The 22,072-nt window shown below is 46.0% G+C and overlaps 1 protein-coding gene across 2 annotated transcripts in view; it reads left to right on the top strand.

The window, feature by feature from the left end:
- The first annotated feature begins 1,417 nt into the window (after nucleotides 1–1,417).
- Nucleotides 1,418–22,072, top strand: part of SFMBT2 (Scm like with four mbt domains 2) — a 115,306-nt gene continuing 94,651 nt past the window's right edge. The window contains exons 1-2 of one of the 2 annotated variants that reach the window (XM_075760773.1): nucleotides 1,418–1,492; nucleotides 16,522–16,691. In XM_075760773.1, the coding sequence (XP_075616888.1) occupies nucleotides 16,586–16,691 (106 nt within the window). In that variant the 5' untranslated portion in view covers nucleotides 1,418–1,492; nucleotides 16,522–16,585. Of the gene's footprint in view, nucleotides 1,493–1,853; nucleotides 2,022–16,521; nucleotides 16,692–22,072 lie in introns of those variants that run through there. The other variant, XM_075760693.1, reaches the window with a different exon arrangement.

Below are 22,072 nucleotides of genomic sequence, written 5' to 3'. Positions count from 1 at the left end.
GTATCTTCTACACTAATGGATCCCAGGAAAAAAAATAATCACACCTTTCTTCATCTCTATTGCACTCCTTACTTGTCATCTTGCACAAAACCCCTGCGGTGTGCTAATGTGTCTGTGAGAGGCTGGTCATAAAGAAGAGAGAGTGGAAGAGAAAAGGGATGGGGAGGCTCAGCGGTGAATCCCCAGCAAGAACCAGTGCAAAGGGTGCTGGTGATTGCAACGGGACAGAGGAGACCTGGGGCCACGCGTGGGAAAGAGGTTCCACCGCTCTGCCATGTCCCAAGGTGTGAGACCACCCCTCCCTGCAGCACTCCCCTGCTCCCGCAAGAAGGGATGCTCACAAGATAGCCTGGAAACTTCAAACCACAGCTCAGAAAGGACCGGAGAAAAGCAAGTGGAGACAGCGATTGCACCTGAGCCTGTGGGGTGAAATGCAAATTTGACAGCCCGGGCGTGGGGGCAGACACACCAGCGTTTGGGTTGAATTTCACAGTGGAAAGAACAAAGCCCGGGACTGGTTGTTGCCCTACAGCAAGGATGCCCCTTCCCTCTGCTCTCCTCCCGACCTGTTGAGTATGCGTGTGCTGCACCAGCCCTCATCCCGGAGGATGCTCCAAAGGCATCCGCCTGCATCCTCAGCCCTGTCAGGGATGCAGCCCCTGCCTCCCTGCAAGGACAAGGGATTTGGGGCTCCAAAAATCCCCAGCAAGAAGCATTATGCAGCCTCCGGGCAGGGCTGCAAGCGAGGGAGCGAAATCGCTGCAAAATACACCCACTGCCCCGCTGCTGAGCAAACCCGGGTAGGGAAAGCTCCGGAGTCGCCGGGCACCACCGGTCGGGGCATCCCGAATAACCCCGGCTGCAGAGGGGGCTTTTAGCCCTATCTCGCCCCCAGGGATTTTTCTAGCACCCCCGGGAGCAGGAACAGTCGGGGCGAGGGGCATGGACGATGGTGTCTGGCCAGACTTTCCAGTCCTGCATCGGGGCCGATTTTCTCAAAAAAAAAAAATAAAAAAAAAATCAGAAAAATCCCGCAGTGTGGCTGTACGTGCAAACACCCCCACACAAGCACAGCCGCACACACCGACGTTCAGCGCAATTCTGCCGTGAATCCCCCTGCAACCGCTAAATAAATAAATAACCGTAAAATAACCTAACGAGCAAACGATAGAAAGTTGCGCGCCGGGAGGGGCGGAGGGGGTGGGCACCAGTTGATTTGGCATCTTACCTTGTGCCTTCGCCTGCTTTTTTTTTTTTTTTTTTTTAATTTATTTTCTGCAACAGGGAATAAACAGGTAATGCAGGAGCCTGGCGAAGCGGAGCGGACGGGCGGGCTGGAGGGGACTCGGTGCATTTTTGCTTTTCCTTCTTTCCCCATCTCCATCCCTGGAAGTTTCTTCGCCACACGAAATAAGGGGAGAAACCGAAATAAAAGATTGCGGAGAGCGGTGGGGAGGGGAAGATCGGAGGCAGAGCTCCCACTTTGCTGGCGGTATAAAATGCTTTATGGTATTTTATCGTATTTAACGCGCAGACGGCGAGACCGTGTTACCGCTGCGCTCTGCCCCGCACCGCGGAGCGCGGCGGAACCGCGGCATCAATTTTACGACTGAATTTCAATCTCCCTCCCCTCGGTTATTTAGTCCATTTTTCCGTCGGAGGCGCGGCTCGGGGCGCGGATGCACCGCGGGCGCGTAGCGCGGAGGAGCCGAGGCGATGATGATTGGGGTGTGTATGTGATTTTTTTTTTTTTTTTAAACTGCTGAAAAAGGTCACTGAAGGAGTTGGCTGCTAAATAAAAAAAAAAAAAAAAATTAAAAAAAAAAAGCCCTAAAAAAGAGCGGCAGGCATGCGCACTGCGCGGATGCCATATTGGAATGAGTCTGCCGCGAGTGCGGGCGGAGGGACGGGTCGGCTCCGCGCCGCGCAGCGCCGCGCACCGCGGGGGTTTTGCCTCTGAGGCGCGGAAAAAAAAAAAAAAAAAAAAAGAAAAATACCCACAAAAAGCCAAACTTGCCCAGGTAAGGTACCGCGCCCGGCAGCCCCCCTCCTCCCCCCCCAAGTCCTCCCGGCTGGTATTTCCCTTTATTTTATTTATTGGGTTTTGCACCGCTTGGGTGGAGAGAGTCGCTTTTCCTCTTCTAAGATTTATCAAAAAGCGCTTTTTTTAATTTTTTTTTTTTTTAAGCGGGGGAAGCTAGGTGTGGGTTTTTAAATTTTTTTTTTAATTTTTTTTTTTCTTTCTTTCTTTCCGAAGGGGGAAGACCTCGGTGGAGTTGTTGCGAAGTGTTTGCGTGCGGGTTGCGGGGCGGCTCGGGCAGATCCCCCGGCGGGAGCCGGTACCTGCGCTCGGGTTCGTGGGTCGTGGGTGCCGCTCCCCCGCGCTGCCTTCCCTGGGCAGGGCACGCCGGAGTTATCACGGGCAGGGTTTTGCAGTGCCTTTGCCATTAATCGCAGGCGTGCAGGGGTTTTCTTTTTACCTCAGCGTATCGCTTTTTAGATGCTCTCATTTCTCTCTCTTCTCTCCCCCCCCCCCCTTTTTTTTTTTTTTTAAAGTAATATCTGTCGGTTTGGTGTTTTCCTGATAAATGCTTGTGCAACGTCCTTTCAAATTTACTAGGTTGATGCACGTCTCGGAAAAGAGTTATTTTGGGTGTGCGGGTGGGTTTCTTCCGAATCTGCAGGGGAGAAGGGGGAAAAAAAAAAAGCTGCTGCGAAAGGCGAAGGGGAAGAAAAGAAAAGAAAAGAAAGCAATCAGCTGTGCCAAAATGTGCAGCCCTGATCTACACATATTTTCCCGTAGCGCTCCCGAACTGCGGTAAATGAATATTTATAAAGCTTGTCAGTTCAACATGGCGGGTTAAGGTGTCTTTAAAAACTGAAAATAAACATTTTCAGAGGAGAAAAAGAGAGGAGCCGAGGTGCCGCACGTTTGGTTCAACTCTCTTTTGTTGCTCGGGGAGGTGTGCTGGTGAATTAAATGCGAAGGGAAGGGGATGGGATCCGTCCTCGGGGTCCCCCCCCCCCTCCCACCCCCCGAGGGATTCACTGGTGGGAAAAGTATAGGGCATGTGAGAAACCGTGAGAAGGGGCAGGCGGACTTCGGAGCCCGGCCGATTTGCCTTTGAATGCCAAAATTACAGACATGCCATGAGGGGAAAAAAAAAAAAAAAAAACCAAACAAAAAACCAACCAAAATGCCGGGAGACACAGCGGTGATTTATTTTGCATTAACAGTAGACATGTCGTGGGATGAGTGTCCTGTTGGAGCTGTCAAGCTTTCCCTGCTCGCTTCGGCGCAGTCAACCGGGGATGTGGCGGGGGTTTTTTTTTTTTTCCTTGTTTTTTTTTTTTTCCCTCTGTTGTTTAGTAAAAACGCTCTGAAATTGCCACGCACGGAAATTTGGGCTGCCAAACAAGTGACTTTCCCAGTGCGTGCCGCAACGAGCGTCTCTTTTGCAGAGAGACCCTAAAAAGCCCACGACGACGGAGGCGAATCGCAGCTTTTGCAAAGCAAGCAAATGAGAGTTTGCGAGGAGTTTGCAAGGAGTTGTTTGTAAGGAGTTGTTTGTGCCCTTCCCAGCTGCCTTTTGCAAGCAAATGTATTTTCCAAGGGAGTGGGGGAGTTGAGGCTGCCTCAGAGGCAGGAGAAACTTCCTTGTTCCCGTGCAGAGAGCACTTTACTGCTGCTGTTCTGGGATTGTTTCACCGGGGTTACAAGATGGTAACTTTGGAGCATTTGTGTTTTGAAACCGTGGGAGGTGATGGGAAGCTCCAGCATCACAGGCTGTCAGTGCCCGGGTGGGGATGGAGGAGCCAGGGAGGATCCTGGGGGTGGGGGGGGGGGGGGGGAAGAGGGCTGATCTGCTTACCCACCTCCCTGCACCTCTTGGAGATGCTCTCCAGAAACCCACTGCACTTTTATTTAGCAGGAGCGGTTGGAGATATTGTTTGCACACCTTGTCACACAGGTTGAGGTTTCTCCTTCCAAAAGGGCTCTGCTCCACCTTCCTGCCCCATTTCTCCCCATCTCTCTCTCCAGCCCTCAGCTCCTGCCAGGACCAAGTTTTACTGCTTAGGGAGCCAGCAAACTCACATCGCAGCATATGGTGGTGGGGAGGGGGGTAGAGGAGAAGACCAGGGAGGAGGATTGTGATCTCTTATCAAAATAGCAGAAAACAGTGTTAATTATAAGCAGAGTGGCTTGGAAGGCAGCTGTCAAACAGTCGTGGGACTTGGGTGGCAAAATCTGAGAGCTGCAGTGGAGTAGTGTCAGCCTGTGGGGTTTTCTGTGGGATGGGAAGGGATGGAGCCATTGCAAAATGGAAGCATTCCCCCCTGTGCATCTCTCCATCTCCAAGTTTGCTGCCCCTTGGGCAGGACAGCTTTAAAATCAGTTTGTGCCCCTGGTGCTCTAGGGAAGAAAATGTTGAAGCAGGGAGACCTGGTTGCTGAGTAGAGGAGCAGCTTTGCCTGGTTGCGTGCTGTGGACGTGGGGATGGAGGGGTTGCAAAGGTTTCTGGAGATCCCTCTGTAACTGGGGTCTCACCCCTCTTCCCCTGCATAATTTTTTTTTTTCTTTGCTTGAAGGGATCCACTTAAAAATGGAAAAAGCAGCCTAAAATGCCTCTTTCCTTGCAAACTGTGCTTTCTGAGGGGAACACCTTGCTTTGCGTCAGCATTGCCTGTTTCAGGCTCTGCAACCAACACCCCACCCAAGATGGAGTGCAGCCCTTGCCACCACCCTTGGCTCTTTGTTGGCGCAGGGGACACCTGCATCAGCCAGAGGGGCTCATTGATGGGAGTGCTTTGTGCCCCCCAACTTTGCTCCTATTTCCCCCAAAGGGAGGGAGTCCTGTTGCTGCACGAAGCCCACGCACAGCCCTCCTGCAGTGCCCACGAGGTTGCATTAGGCTTAGCTCTGGTTGCACCAGGCAAACCTCCTCCGAGGACTTTTTTCCTGCAGTGGCAAGGGGGTGCTGGCCAGGATTTAGTGCAATTTGCTTTTCCTCCCAAGAAGCCTCTATGTACAAAAAAAATTGATTTCTTTTGCTGGGGGCAAAGGGGGAGCAGGCGAAGCAGATTTTTCTCTCTGGGGTTGGAAGGGTTGCCCGGATAAGCAAGGATGCAAGTGGCATCTTTTTTTTTTCTTTTTTTTCTTTTTTTTTTTCTTCCCAGCAGATTATTTATGGAAGGAAAAGAAAATATTCTCACAAGTCTAATAACTTTAGTGCTTGTAAAGGATTAGGTCCTAATAACTCCTCTGATAAGATGGAGGCTTGGTGTAATCTGTTACTAAGTGAAAATCTAAAAGCCATTTAAAAAGATACCGCAAAGAGCTATCCAGAGACTAGTACATTGTAAACAACAAGGAAATAGCTTTTTACTGATTTTAGGGGGCACATGGGGTAGTGGGACAGTAGATGCATTATGAGTAAGACAGTATCATTTCATTTATATATTGAGAAAACATTTACAAATATTCAACAGATGTTACAAGGACGTTGCAGAGGTGGAGAGTGTGTTTCGCACAGATGTAAGAACATCTGTAGAAGACAGTATATAGTTATATAGCTGTGATTATGAGTGATAATTGACTGGCTGGACAGACAGTTGATGTTTTAATGAAGCATTTTTTAAAACTTTATGGTAGTGTTACTAGGAATAGAATAAACACTGCAACCGTCAACTCTTTAGGCTGGGGATGCTTTTGGCTTGGGCTGCGCTGAGTGTGCTGCTGGCCCATTTAATACATATATGTATTCTGAATCACAGTTTCTGGCTTTTTTGCAGCCATGGGGTTGCTGGCCTGATATAATGAGAGCATGGTAGGGAAGGTGCCAACTTGTTTCTTTAAGGACTTCTTGCTAAATTCATGTTGGTGTGGGGTAAATGGAGGTATGGAGAGCATCCGAGGAGGTTTTCAAGGGTGGTGGTGGTTGAAGGAGACGGCTGGTCCCTGACTGTGTCCAAGTGACAAAGTAAAGGAGTTGTGGAAAGCTCCAAAACCTGGGACAAGTAGCCAAGACTTGAAGCAAAAGAGTCAGAGGCGTGTTTCTGAAGGTGCACAGGGAAAACTAATGTGCTGACCACAGGAGACTTGTTTTAGATGACCTGAAGGCAATAGAGGTGTCGGAGGTCTTTTGTTACTGTGAATATCAACACATGCAGAGTATATCAGCTGGTGCAACAGGCTCCTCAGCGCTGAAAATGAAATGCTGTGGCTGTTAATAGCGATGCTATTTCTAAATACTGAGTTTGTTGTATCATTGTAATGTGCTGGTACCTGGGAGCAGGTTTTTTTAGGATTAGAGTAGCCGATTGTACCTTGTCAATATTTAAATCTCACCATTTGAAACCGTTGATCTTTGCATGACAGTCATCTCTGATGAAACCAGTCAAATCCATCTTATGGGTTTTCTGCCAGAAGATTTCTCTTTATTTTCTGTGTTTCAGGTATGACTTCTACAGTGATTAAAAATGTTTGAGTTGCAAAATAGGGGAATGCAGAAATATGCACAAAGACTCCGTTGCTGACATTTAAAAAACTCCCAAAAAAGTTTATTTTGAGATTGGCCTTTTGCAAGACCTAAACAAAGCATTCTTGAGAAGGCTGGTTTGGAAAATGTGTTCACAGTTACTCAATTTTTGTGAATCAGAAGCGTTTGCTCTAAAATTAAATAGTAACAAAAAGAAAGAAAAAACCCAAGCAGTTCTTGACAGCTGACCGAGAGATCATTTCTGAGTAGGTGTGAGGCTTAAAAAAAGGGTACGTGCAGAATCCTTGCTATTTTTACTTTCACTCATGATTCTTGCTTTCATGAGTAATACTCTTAACATCACTGTGTGGCTTGTGCAAGGGAGTCCTGTTTTCTTGGGTGAAGTCCTGAGACCCAGTTTGAATATGTTATTGGAAAGTTTTGCGTTTATTTGCTTGGCAAGGAAGATGAATTCCCTCCACTGAAATCCAGGAGGTGACATTATCCTTGCCCCTGCAGTGTGGGAGATCAGACAAGATGACCATGGGCTGAGGATCTTTAAAGTCGAAGGAGTCAAAAGTCCCTTTCTGGGAATTTGCATCCAGAAAAGCTATTGGTTTAAATTAAAAATATGCCTTTAAAGAAAGAACAAAAAAAAATAGTATTTAACTGTTTCTTGGAAGGTATTTTGAGCAAAGTCCACTTGTAAGACCAGAATCCACAGTGCACCGTTGTATGGGTGAAGGTGGGGCATTAAACCTGCACGTCCTGCAGCAGCTCACATGTTCACCATGGCATCTCTTAGAGGCCACTTGTGGAATGAAAGGGAATCCGATTTGTTTTTTCTTGGAGAAATGAGGTGGAATTAGCCCCATAAATGTGACTTGCAGGACTCTGAGTTAAAATGTCTTGTGGAATTTAGTTCTGGATGGACCTTGGCAGGGGTCTGCTGGCTGCCCTCGCGTACTCTTGTGAAGGGAAGGGTCCTCCTCTTCCTGTTGTTGTACCAAGGGGTGGCAGGAGATGGCTTGCAAGGGCTGAATCTTTTGCGTTTTTGGTTGTTTTTTTGGTTTGGTTTTTTTTTTTTTTTTTGGCAAATCCTGCCAGTCAGTGAAGCTGCTTCTGGATGTAAAGCAATGAGAAGGATGTAAGAGCGTGTAGGACTAAGTCCAAATGCTGATCAGCTGTGCTGTTTAAATGAACCAAACAGTGCCAAGACCTAAAATGTCATTTTTCCTAAAAAGTGTTGGAATCAGATGGCAGATGTTTCCTGGATTCTGGTTTGCATCTCGTATTTTTTTTGGAAAATGGATCCGACTGCTGCAAAGCACCGCAATGTAGAAGGAAGAACTGATTGCCCCAGGCGATGGGAGTTTTGGCTGATGAGGGACTTCTGAATTGGGCCCTAAATTAAGTCCATGAAAACAGCGTTTTGTGTTTCCTGCTGGGTGACTTCTATCGCTTGGCTGATCGGTCCCGTTCAGGGGGTCGGACTGATTTTTTTTTGTTCATGTGGCTGGTGTATTTCGATGATAAGCATCTGATGAGATGTTTCAGGATGATAAGCAGCTGTGTGTGTTGAAGTTACCCATCTAAAACACTTCCTTGTTTCAGCTGTGTTTCAAGCACGGAGGCAGGAGAAGACAGGGCATTGCAGATGGTTGCTGTTACCACTGTGCTTCTTCCTGCAGTTTTTCACTTGTTGTAAAGGGCATCAGGGATACTGATTTGGTCTTCCGAATCTTCCAGGGATAGCAGGGGCGATGGCAGGGGTACAAGTGTGGCAGCAGTGCCCTATAGCCCTTGGTTATAAAACTTCCTGCTCAGTCAGGAGAAGGGAAATTTAATGAAAAAGTGCTTTTAATTTTAGAGGTTTGATCTAGTCCTCAGTGAAGTTTGTGGCAGGTTTTTGCTTTAAGTCCAGCTCTAGGTTCTTAGGTTGTATTTACACATAGGGCAGCTAGGAGCAGGATCATAGAATCATAGAACGGTTTGGGTTGGAAGGGACCTTAAAGATCATCTAGTTCTAACTCCCCTGCCATGGACAGGGACACCCTCCACTAGACCACGTTGCCCAAAGCCTCATCCAACCTGGCCTTGAACACTTCCAGGGATGGGGCCTCCACAACCTCTCTGGGCAACATGTGCCAGGGCCTCACCACTCTCACAGTAAAGAATTTCTTTCTAACATCTAATCTACACCTCCCCTCCTTCAACTTAAACCCATTCCCCCTTGTCCTGTCACTGCACTCCCTGATAAACAGTCCCTCACCAGCTTTCCTGTAGGCCCCTTCAGATACTGGTAAGCTGCAATTAGATCTCCCTGCAGCCTTCTCTTCTCCAGACTGAACAATCCCAACTGTCTGAGCCTGTCCTCATAGGAGAGGTGCTCCAGCCCTCTGATCAGCTTCATGGCCTCCTCTGGACTCGCTTCAACAGCTCGATGTCCTTCTTGTACTGGGGCCCCCAGAGCTGGACGCAGTATTCCAGGTGGGGTCTCACAAAAGCGGAGTAGAGGGACAGGATCACCTCCCTCGACCTGCTGGTCACACTTGTGATGCAGCCCAGGACACAGTTGGCTTTCTGGGCTGCAAGCGCACACTGCTGGCTCATGTTGAGCTTCTCATCAATCAATACCCCCAAGTCCTTCTCCTCGGGGCTGCTTTCAATCCATTCCTTGCTCAGCCTGTGGTTGTGCTTGGGGTTGCGCTGACCCACATGCAGGACCTTGCACTTGGCCTGGTTGAACTTCATGCAGTTTGCACGTGCCCACCTCTCCAGCCTGCCAAGGTCCCTCTGGATGGCATCCCTTCCCTCCAGCGTGTTGACCACACCACACAGCTTGGTGTCTTTGGCAAACTTGCTGAGGGTGCACTCGATCCCACTGTCCATGTCGCTGACAAGGATGTTAAACAGTGCAGGTCCCAGTACCGACCCCTGAGGAACGCCACTCGTCACTGGTCTCCACTTGGACATTGAGCTGTTGACCACACCTCTTTGAGTGTGACCATCCAGCCAATTCCTTATCCACCAAGTGGTCCATCCATCAAATCCATGTCTCTCCAATTTAGAGACAAGGATGTCACATGGGACAGTGTCAAATGCCTTGCACAAGTCCAGGTAGATGATGTCAGAGGATGCATACCTAAGTCAGACATCTGTGTGCTTGCTTGTCATCTGTCTGTTTGGTTTTTTTTTTTTTTTCTTTGCCTAATACTGCAGGGCTTTTTGCTGTAAACAAGTTAGTTTCTTTAATTAGGTTTATTTTACTTTCTGTTATCTTATCGTACTGTTATTTATCTCTGTGTGTATCCTGGACTCCGGGGTGTGCCAGGTAGGGAGGACGAGAAAATTGCTTTGTGAAACAGGTTTATCTCTGTTGGCATAAAAAATATGAGGCATTTGGCACCAGTGCAAGAAGAGAGGAGAGCAAGGACCTGCTGAGTTATGGAGGGCTGTCACCACCTCGCATGACCCTTTCTCCACCGTGAGTCTTCAGAGAAGTTTGATTCTTGTCCTTCTTCCCCTGTCAAGATGGACAATCCGGACTGTCCCTGCTCTGATGGTTCCTCTAGTTTCCCATTTTTGCATGTTTTCCCTCCAGGCTTAGTCACTTATTTTCTGTACTGCTGCACAAATGATACTGATGCTTGACTTCAAGAGCAGAAAGATCAGCCCTATTGAGTGGCTGGAGCAGGAGGGCTGGAAGGGACCTCCGTGGCTTGTACAGACCATTTCTTACCCCAGAGCAGGATTTACTGTACCAAGGTCTGTTTCTGGACAGATCAGCATCCTAACCCCTCAAAAAAGCAAGGCTCTGTGCCCTTCTCACAGTCTATCCCACTTCTTCACCAGATTCATTAGTAGCGGTTTCTTCTCATGCTCAAATCAAATGTCCCCTCCTGCAGTTTAGACCCAAGCGTGCCTCTGCAGTCCGCCAAGAACATGGAAAACAAATTATACTCTTTCCCCATTCAGCTGGTTTTTATATATTTGAATACTGTTTGTTCTCCAGATTAGATGGGATTTGTTTCTTCCACCCCGGAGTACATCTGAACCAACACAGCGCTGTTCAAAGCAGTAATTTGCCCCTAATAAAATCCAATGGGGTGTTCAATATGAAAGAGAAATTGTCACTTGATATAAGTGAAAACATTTGGCGAGGGAAGCTCTCAAATAAATAATAATAATAAAAGAAAGGACAGGAATTTGGAAGAAGCGATCCTTAAAAGGTTTCCAACTGGTACTTTGAGAAGAGACAGGCTCTTTCTCTATGAGGTGAAAGCTGTTCCTTGATGTGTTCAATAGCCCTTCCAAATGAGCCTCCATTTGCATTGTGCAGATGCTCAGGGGGTGTAAATAGTGGCATGCTGCCACTAGCAGTCCTGCTTGAAGTATGGTTTTATTTAGGGACCTCTGCCTAGAAGAGCAGACTTTTTTTTCTCAGCCGCAGTGTTAGACCTGTGTATCCTCATGTTAAATGAAATGGAATGACTTGTGCCATTGCCCATGAACTAGATTTTGGGGGAGCTGGAGACTGCATTTATTGCCTTACTTTGCCTGCATGCTCTTGGAGGTGGTCTCTGAGCAATGAAAAAGGTCGCTCAAATTGCTTAAAGCAAGGAATGAAGATCCAGACTTTTAGACCCAGAAGGAAACACTATTGACTTGACCTGAGCTGTAAAAATCAGAGGTTGTGTGTGTTGTGATTTACAGTGTGGATACTGGGAAGACTGATTTCAGTGTTTTCTGGGGCTGGGATCCACTGGGATATGGGTATCTCCAGCCTAGCAGGCAATGGAGGCAACCAGAAGGATTGTAGCAGCACAGTGTTGTGTCAGACCTTCCTGATGAAGGGCAGAGTCCTAAAGGAGAAAGGAAATGATGTGGAGAAGAGTGCTTGAGGGTGGGCAGGATATCACCTTGATATTTTTTGCCTTGACTCCTAGGTGATGCCTGGTCTCATATTGTGTCCTGTGTGTGAGAAGATGCTTTGGTGGGTCACCTAAGAGCATGATTCAAGATCAGTCTTGTGGTGGCCAACTCGCATGCATCCTAGACATAGTCCCAGGGTGCTGAGTCCCTGTTCATGCTGCTCCAGGTACAAGGCCAGTGCCATATGGCGTCCGAGCATCTCACTTCTTTAGTTTGTTTGCTGGCAAACCTGGGTGTCTAAAATCTTAAATCTAAAATCTTAGCAGATGCAGGCACGTCCTGAGGGTTGTTCATCTCATCTGACCATTGAGTGTCTGACTTAGACCACACAAATAGCCTTTTGGAGATGTTTTCTCTTGGTTAGCTGCAACTGATTGACTAGGTGAGGCAAATCCCACCTGAGGTGGGTAGGATGGGTGGGCATCGTTTCTTGTAGTGCTGTTTCATGGGCATTTTCTGTGCTGGAAAACCTCAAGGTGAAGTCAACAATGGAGTCAGAACCTGGTCTGGTATCACCTGTGTCTTACCTAAGCTTTTACTCCGTCTACTCAGGCCTAGGTGCCCCCATTTTACTGGCCAGGGGAAAAGGGAAGGACATTAGCAGGGACATAAAAAACTATGTGTTCTGGAAGTAGGATGGAAAAGACAACAACTGGAGTGACCATCTGAGCTCTGGAACCAGGTTGAGGCAGGGCAGGTCTCAGGACAGTCCTGGCCTGCTTCCTGAGAGCCTCAGCACCAATTACTGCAGTTTCCTGATTGTTGAGGCAGGTGGATCTGGTCTCATCAAAAAGGTTTCCTTGATCACTTTGCAGTGGCTTTTTCACTCATGGTCCTGCAAAAGACTTGAAGATGCTAAAGGCTACATGAAATTGCAGATGGTAGCGCCTGGGTTTGGGGATACTGGGGAAACTGGCAGATGCATTCACCATGAAAGTCTACTGGGGCCACCCCTATTCGGCTTCCCTTCAACTTGGCTGGAAAAAGAAATGTGGATTCTTTCCCAGCATACCTAGGGTTGAGCTCTGGAAATGCCTTGAGTGCTGGAGCTGCCCGTGGACCCAGCCTCCCACCTGCCACATCCCTGGTAGGGGCTCTTCACGCTGGGAGCCCTTACTGCAGCCTTGCTGTACTCATCAGGTGGCTCCTTACTAAGAGGTGACACCATCTCAAGTCAATGAATGTTACTGAATTTTGGAGGCAGGGTCCAGATCATTGGGAAAGGCAGTGAGACTCCTGTTTCTTCACCATTTGGGACTCAGCAGTATGTTGGCACAACTGATGCACTTTCCAGGCAGGAGGTTTCAAGGATGTAGGATCTTTTTTGCATCCTCTGTTCCAGTAGCCTGCCTTTTTTGTGTCAATCCCAATTAACCAAGCATGCATTGGAGGGAGAAGGTAAGTTTTTCAGGACTAACTCTAAGGGAGAGCCCAAGAGCACTGGATTTGTGTGTGTGTGTGTCCTCACCCTAGGGGGTTTTACTCCCAAGGAAGGAAGAACAGGGTGGAGTCGACAGGAGATGAGAAATGTAAAATGGTGTGAGGAAGCCCACACCGACACTTACACAAAGAGCCAATATTGATAGAGGTGACAAGGCAGTGTGTTTGAGATAATGGTGCGGCTGAGACTGACAGCCGTGAGAAGGAGGAAATAAGAGAGATTGTTTTTTATACTGGCTGGCTTTTTCTGCCTGTGAATTCAGAGTCTGGATTTGAGTTAAATACCAGAGGAATAGGAGCTGCGTGGGGGAAGAATCAGATCAGTTTGAACCACCACTGTGCAGAAACAATGAACAAGGGATCTGAAACCAGGGAATTTCCCCCCTCCCTGCTCTTTCCAATGCATTTCATAATATTTTTCTTTGTGTTCTGCCTAGTATAGTGTCACCTTGAGCTTCTTTTGCTGTTGTTTCCCATCCCCTGGTTTACAGGCTGGCAATGTGGTGAATTTGGTTTCCAGTGGACACACGTTTCTTCAGACTGACAAGGAAATCAGAGTACAGCGGTATGTGCTGCTTGTTTAATGTTGATGATTGCAGGCCAGTCAGCATGCTACTGTTAACAGTATGGCTGGGGACTCTGTTTGAAGTGTTAATTAGCAGCAATTAATAAGAAGTGAAAAATTAATACCCTATGTCAGCTTTCTTTGCTAGTTAGTTATATCAACACCAAGGCTCAGAGCTATCTTGAAACCTATGTTTGCATAAGAGTTTGGTCTTCTTGTTGCATAGTATTGGGAAAATACTTAAATGCTCTCCTGCCATAAATGGTAAACTAGTTATTCCCAAAATAAGAAGATAAGCTATAGCCTCTGACAGATCCAGTTTTCTTGGGATGTGGATGCTCTCGATGTGACATTTCAAAAACAGTAAGTTGTCCATAGCTTGAGCAAAAAATACATTAAAATAGAGTTAAAAAAACAAAAATGTTATTGACGTTGCTAAATCTGGCTAAGAGATTCTGCATTGCACCCTTTTAATCCAAGTGGGCTCAAACCCAGCCCCTGATGTGGCCACCGAGGATGGATCCCAGTCGTGTTGCAGACACCTCGGGCAGGTTCCTGCTGGTTTTCCCATCCATTTTCCATTTCTGATGGAAATTCCCTGACCCAGGGGAATGGGCCTTTGTCATGGGTCTGGTGGCGGATTTGGGGCTTGACTGCATCAGAAACAGCAAATACTGCCATCATCTGATTGGATGCCTTCAGCTTTTTATCAACTCATAACTTTGTTTTATCAGCATCATAGGAGCATTACAAGACTTAACTACACTACTAAGAGGCTTGTCTTTCTTCTTGGTATTTATGTTGTTACCCCTGAGTTCTGTTTAAGATGATTGATATGTTATGTTTAAATTGATCTCTCTGTTTCTCTCCATCCTTTGGAAATTTTTTTAAAAGACTCAGATTACCTTCCATCATTGTCTGGTCCTAGGCAAAAATGAAAACAGCTGAATCCACCCAAGGTTTAGGTTCAGCTGACAGCTCCCCTCCTCTCACATTTAACAAGTTTGATGTAAAATCCTGATACTTAACCAATTTATTATTAATGATATTTACGGAAGTATTCTCTACCAAAGGAGAAGTGTTTTCTGACTTTGAGTAGACTGATTGCTTCTAGTTTCATAGTTAATTGAAACTTAATATACACTGGGGATGAGTGATATATATGTTCTGAGGTTAACTGCACTCAAAATACTCATAGTATATAATACGCTTAATTCATTAGCAAGTCTCATGTCAACAAAGAATAAAGATGAAGTGCTGTAGTGGCCATCGCAGTGGGGAAGTGATCATTATTATTTAAGGAGTGCTCAAAGTATACTAAGCACTTTGCAAAGAGACCAACAAGCATATCTCTCTGAATTGGTTTACAGTCTCCTTTTTAAAGAAATATTTTATTTTTTTGCTTTCATTAACAGGTTCCTTTGGGGTGGGGAACACAAATTGCTGATGGGGGTCTAACTTTGCCCAAATAACCTTCAGTTGGGGGTTGCATCACTTGCCTTGGTAATTTGCTTCTACCAGCGATGCTTTGTGAAACACCCATGGTTTTAATGTGGTTTAATTGCAGTTGCCATGATGCTGTTGTGATTGCTGCAGCACAGTCCCACCATGGTTCAGTCAATGGTTATCACGCTTTCACTTGACATGCTCGTCATCTTTTTCAGTTCCTCCTGTGACTGCTCACACATGTCCATTTCTTCTTCACAGTTTTCATTGGAACAGCCTTAAAAACTGGGAATGAAAAATCTATGACAGAGCACTCTCCCTCTTTCTATTTTATAACCACCATATCTGGTCTTCCTGAATATGCTTCCTGAGTAGAAAAAGTTGAAAAAATCCCGTAATATTTTTACAATCTTATTCCCTCCTGCTTCGCCTCGCCTCTTGCAGTAAACTTTTTTCCTACTTTTAGTCATGCTTCTTGCAGGGCATTTGGCATCATTGCTGCCAGCATAGTCCTCTCTGTCATGCAAGTCTTGGATTCAGCCACTAATAAGACGGTCCAGTCCTCCACATCGTATATTCTGGACACACACCTTCCCTACTATCTGTCTGTGCTTTAGCATATCTTGTGTGAATAGCTGGGTCCCTCTGTGCCCATAACCCGAGCTCTCGGTTTCTCTTTTTCAGTCCTCCTTTGACACCTTGTAATTCATCACCATCTCGGAGAGTTTTACCGAGAAGCTCACTTTGGAGTTCTTTTTAATCTACTCCTAAGGGTGTATCTCTGGGTATTGCTTGTCTGGTGGCTTACTGCAGCTAGAAATATAGTTCTCATTTAGCCTGGTGTCTGATTCAAGATCTAGTCAGTCTGTATTCCCTTTCTCATATCATTTTTCATCTCTGCGTGTTTTTATTCCACTTTGTATTTACTATGGTCATTCCTTCTAGAAGAATGTCCTCTGCCAACATAACCAAATCGACACCTGAGTTAATATTTGCTACCCTGCATGGTACTAAGTGGTGCAGTTACCTTAGGTCAGTCTTCATTTGAAAACCCTATTTCATTAGGGTATCTGCATTTTGCATGCTGGTCTTTATTTTCTAGAGTTATTCCAGTCTCTCCCAAGTATTCTCCCTTCAGTGTTTCCTCTGTTTCATTATTACAAATATTCCTCTTCAGCAGTTTGAATATTTATGGAGCAAGATACAGATCACACGGTGTTAGCCATCAAAAAGTTGGATACCAAGAGCTGGACTTGTTGGAGAATGGTTGAATTGGCCTTCCTTGGGTGCCTTTTTTTTTTTTGGCTTGGGTTGTGCCACCTTCTGGGCTGGTCCTTCCTTCTCTGCTGGTGATACAGGGAGCTGGACTGAACTTTGAGATGTGGATCCTTTGTGTTGAATACTTTGGATGTAGTTTATTACCTCATTATCTTGGATGTTGTTGTTGTTGTTGTTGTTGCTGCTTTGATATTATTACCATTAAGGGGAGATGTCTTTTGTTGTGGTTCCTCATCCAACTCTAGCTTTACCTTGGAGGAGAGAGCAGGATTGAAGAGTTACAATCAGTATGGGATAACTTCAAAAAACCGTTAGGAAAGGCTGAGGGAATGGGTTGATGTAGGTAGAACTCATTGGTTTTTTTTCTTTTTCTTTTAGCTTGTCCTCTAGGTACTCCCTGCTGCAGGATGAATTAGGAAGGCAAGAACTCTTCCTCTGAACCATGGAGACAAGGGCGTCTTTTATCACCACCATGCAGGAGACCCAGCATCTCTCCCCAGAGAAAGGTCAGAGCCTGGCCAATGGCAACAGGGAGCAGTTTGATTCAGGTGAGCTCTCCTTCACCCCCATGGGTTGTCTTCACTGTTACAGACCTCCAGCTGATCACCATTAGAGGTGGGGACAGCCATATTGCCAGAGGAGCATTGGGAATGATTGTACAGCTTGAAGGCCTTTTTGGAGTCTTCTGGATTGAACTGTGTCCTGTGGTTGATGGCTTGGGAGATTTGAGCTTTTCTTCTTCTGGGTGTCTTCTACAGTATGTAGCAGCTATTCCAAATTTAAACAAAAAGAAATGGAAAACCCTTCCCAGGACATCATACTCTGTTCTTACAGTTTTCCCATCCTTTTTTATTTTGTTGAAGTTTTGTGGTTAAAGAGAAGAAATGAACGTTCAGAAATTACAGCTTTTCTCCTTTGTTTTGACCTTCACCCTCATTTTCTTCATAGTTTTTTTGAGCGCTTCAGGTGAGAGGGCTTCACAAACATTAAACCAGCCAGCGGAAAGCTGGTCACGTGTTGTCCTTGCGCTCATGGGTACGACTGGATGCTCTGTAATGCTCTGGGATGGGCACCTTCAGGTGAGGATTCACTGCGCTAAATTTGGGCATCGTCATGGCAGATACAGAAAAATAAGTGCTAGCTTCTGGTGATTTCTGCTGGAATTATGTGCTTTAACTTCCCATATCTAGCCTTAACAGGAGGAGAGTGTGTCTTATGATGAAGTTGCATGTTATGGCTAGACCCCATCTACTTTCTCTCTGATGCCAAAATGGGAGACCCCTTTTTATATCATCTCTTCTCTTGCACCACCTCTGCTACTCATCAGCTCACTAACACAGCAGAAAAGTAATCAAGAGAAAAAAGAAGTGAATAATTTTCTGTCAGCTTTGTGAGTTGAACTGACTGGAGGAAGAGGGAGGGCCAGAACACATGCTGCTGGGAATGGGACCTCTCCCGGTGGCACTGAATTGTTAATTTGGCTCAGCTATAACTTGTAACTTCATCCTTGCTCTGTGTTTGCATGGGAGAGCTCAACTGATGAACTTAGGGAGAACAACATTGACCTATCAGTCAGTTAGTCTGTACAAAAGGGTTTGTTTTCACATTGTGGTACTTGTGTTGGTGCTCATATGCTTGAATGCTTTTCCAGAACTCGCTTGCATTTCTGTAAGAGCTATTCTTGACAGAAGGATCCTAAGATGTAAATGGCAGATGAAAATCTGTACTTCCAGTTAGGCCTCCTAAGGGGCTGCCTAAAGTCTACTTCCATGGAAATAGGTATCCTCACCAGTGGTGAATCACTGATTCAAAATGACTCGAATGCAGCAGTAGCAGTGTTGGGGTGACTGCTTAAAAACTCTGCATACTTTACTGTCAGTGTCTTTTGCATCTTTTCTCTCCGGTGGTGCTGTCTGTGCTTTATTGGTCAGTGCTGTGCTGAAGTCCTTTGCAGAGCTGTGTCTTTGGTGTGCTTTTCACTGTTTCTCCCTCAGAAAATTTGCCACCCAGCCTTTAGTTTCTTCACTTCTTGTAGTGACTCCATGATTTTCCTATTTCCCTGGACACCAAGCATTGGAAAGCTGTGACCAGCCTTTGAGTCTTTGCTATGTTCAGTAATGAGTTGTGGGGGGAAGACTCACAGCAGTCTAAGACCATGCCAGTTAAACTAGGAGCTGTGGTCCTTGAGGTGACTTTGTAAGCTTTTTAAGGTGAGGATGTCTTGCACAACCCCTTGTGCAATGCAACCATCTTTAACAACTTTTGCCATGACAATAACAAACAAGGGTGGCACATTTGGCCTGCAGGTTGCCAGTGCCCACCTAGGCAAGCTCTTAGCAAGCTCTTAGCTTGTGCAGTTGAGATGGAAATGCAGGTGGGCTTTCAAGAGGTCAGCAGGAGTAGGGAACATGAGAGGGATGTCTTAGAAAAAATGTAAACTGGCTGTATTGCACTGAAAATGTGTTTGAGGTGTGGGCTACGCCAATTGGTCTTGCCATGATGCTTATAGATTCAACTGGGTTCTTAAAATCTGCATGTTAAGTGGGACACAGAGAGATGCAAACTTTCCTGTGCTGTGGCATTGTTAGCCTAGCCAAAGTTTTGGGGTTTTTTTCCATGGCACATGCAGAGGTTCTGGTTGTTTCAGATGGCTTCAAAAGGAAATTGGACGTGCTTATGGAAGAAAGATGCAGCTTTCTAACTGCTTAGAAACCATGTTTGTCTCAAGAAAAACTCTGAACCAGAAATACTTGGATAATAGGAACTTACCTGGTGGAGGATCATAGATGGTTGCCCTCTACCTAATGGATTTCTCTAGGCATCCATGAGGAGGCAAAGCATACAGGAAAAGTGCACTGAGTTGCTACCTGGAGCTGCCTGTTTGTCCCCAATGAGGATGAAGAAAACTAACCTTGGCGGGGGGCAGTGGGGAACATCTCAATCCTTGTTGCTCACATGATGCAGATCCCTCTCTTGAGGGATAATTCAGTTATTTCCAGAGTGGACACCTGCAGCCTAATCTAGTCACCATTGGATCCATTTATATCCATGGGAGAGAGGTAGGTGCTTCTAGGATGAGAATCAGTTGACCAACCATAGACATTGGTTTTGGAATGAGAAGAACTGACCTGTGTTGCCTAAATTTCTTTGGGAGTATGGATCTGGGTGACTGTCCCAAGGCCACACAGGAGGTTTTTGGTTGATCAGGTTTCCCCCCAATGCTCGCTTGGTGTGTGAACTATTAAAGCATTTAAATTGTCTGTTCACGCAAAAAGTCATGAATGTATCTGTGTGCCTATAAATAAGATGGCTAAACAATTTGCCACAAATATGTTCTCCTTCAGTGAAGCCTGGGAAAAAAAATCTGTGTTTCTGGAGCCACGGATTTTGGATCTTTTATCCCCTTTATTTCCCATAGTCAAGCATCCCAGGAGGCTGTTAACAGCTGGAACAGTTGCGTTTTTATAGTGTCAGTGCGTAAGCACTTTAAAGCCATTGAGAGGCTCACAGATAATGACTTGTTGATTTTATTTGCCGTCCTGGGCTTGTTTATACATCACTGTATTGTCGGCTAGCCAGCCTTGACTCTTTCATTAAGAAAGAGCACTGGGCCTAAGTACCAATAATTGGAAAGGCAGCTGATATGTAAAATAGGCCTAATGCCAAATTTGTCATCTCGCAGGGCGCTCTGTGAAATGCTGGCACCTGGGGTTTTGCAGCTCTCCAGCAGAGCCAGGACTTTGTTCTTGGAGCGCGTGACTTGAGGAGCAATGAACTGATCAGCTTTGTGATAACCGCTTCTCAAGTGGGCACAGTCTTCGTTGCTGTATATTAAGAGAGACTTTGCATTTCTCTATCTGCATTTTAATCGGGGGATCTCCAGGCAGTTGAGAGATGTCAGCAAGAGGTGTCCTCTTCTCCTCATCAGTAGGGCTTTTCTGATGGATGTGGAGATTTGTGTACAGGCGCGTTACATGCACAGATGGGGTTGGGTCCCTTGGGCTGGTCTCATCCCTGGGCCGTGCTGCCTCTGCTCCGGATGCCCCCCTGCCAGATTACTAGAAGGGAACAAAGTCCATTAAAAAACATTTTGGAGACTTACAGTCCCTTCAGAATCCTTTGTGATAAAACGAAGCAAAATAAAACACTGATGCCATGATAAATGAGTACTCTGACATTATTTTTACAGACCTTGTAAAAGTAATTTCCTGATAAAGTCTGCAGATAAAACACGGTAGAGGAGTCAGACTTGTGATGTGTTGGAGAGAAAAGAATTGACAGGGAGGGAAGGCTGCAGCTCTCACACTGCCTACCCCTGGGGCCTTAAAGCTTCTCTATTTGGGTTTAGAAAAGAGTGATCTGGGTGATTTTTTTTTTAAACAGGTGCTGTTGTGAGTTTTGCTGCGGTGCATGTGAATAAACCTGCCGGTGGGACTGTGGGAACAGTGAGGCCAGTGAGTCTCTCTCTGTTGGCTTGGGGCAGAGTAGGTCACGGGTAATAAGGTTAGGAAGTACAGGAGGACTTGTTGCATCTGTAACTAGCATCTCTAATGCTAACATAATTAACGTGCTGTGGGCAAGTTCTGGAGAAGACTTTGTTGCCCTGGGGACAGTGCTCCCTGCAAGGGCTGGAGTTTATATACTGAACTGTCTAAAAATCCCTGCTCCCACTGCTCTGTGGAATGACTCCTTCCCGTAAGACTGGTGAGGAAGGCTGGAGAAAAGGAGGTAGTTGTCTGGACTCACCCAGCAGGCTAGAGTAAAAAGCAGTAGTAAAACCCGAGAAGATATAGAGAGCATCGTGGGCTGAGGGAAATGCCTCATGCTCTGAAGTAGAAGTATCTGAGCAGAAGACAAGAGACCCCAGGGCTGACCTGGAAATGACTTGTCCATGTTAACTGTCCTGAGGTGAAGATGTCAATAAGGTTGTTGAGCAGCCCATCCCAACACCACAAGCACAGTTGGATGCAGAAGTGGGGAGCAACCAGGCAGAGAGGATGCACTTTTACCTTTTCACCTTTTGCTTTTCATGTCAGACGTCGCTGACTTCTAGTGGGTTGGGGATTAGTTGTGCTCAGGGTGGAAGGTTGCTTAAGCATCGGAGTAATTTTAAGCCTGAGATGGATAACCATATCTGCCCATTGACTTGTGGACTAAGAGACTTTATTTTAGAGACTCAGCCTTTGAAATTTCTGGACCTGGCTCTTCTCTAAAACATTAACTCCACGAGGTTGCAGACATTAAAGCTGAAAAATTTCCCTGATCATCTAAGTTGCCTGCCTACATGATAGAGATGAGGGAAACTGTTAGCACTATTTGCACCAAGCTCCTGCCTTGTGGTTAAGCTGTGTCTTATCTTTCAGTCAAGTATGAGCAAACCCCTCATTTTGGGTCAAATATCTCAAACAGAGTCACCTTCTATGCCTGGGGATTTTTGCAATGATTGCAAGAAACAAAACAAGGCCCATCCCTTATTCTGCACTGCATTTGTCTATTTTCAGGTTGCAGTCATGGAGTTGGGTTATTTCTTGTCTTGCTGAGTTGAAAAGTCATCTGGTAGCTGTTTTATCATGGGAGTAAATGTTGATTTACATCTTTGTATTTAAGCAGGTTAATTGAGTATAAGGCAAGGAGTCAGACCTTAGACTTGGATGCAGGAGTGTGCAAAGTGTTTAACAGTGATGACAGCTCAGCACTCCTCTTTGAACTCCCAGATGGATCTTTACCCTCCACCAGCTCTGTCTCAAAAACCCTCTTCTGATCCACCTTTTCCCCCTCACCTATCTACGTCTGGCTCCTTAGGCAGCAAATAAAAACCTATGTCTTCCCCTTTTAATAATGAGATATTCCCATTGCACAACATAATTTTCTGGTCCTGAAAACTGGAGACCTGTAGCAATAATTGCAATAAATTAACCCTGCCGTTTTC

The sequence above is a fragment of the Balearica regulorum genome, chromosome 1 (assembly GCF_011004875.1).
Source record: "Balearica regulorum gibbericeps isolate bBalReg1 chromosome 1, bBalReg1.pri, whole genome shotgun sequence".
NCBI lineage: Eukaryota > Metazoa > Chordata > Aves > Gruiformes > Gruidae > Balearica > Balearica regulorum.
Note: the sequence above shows the minus strand (reverse complement) of the source record. Positions and strands in the feature narration are given on the sequence as shown.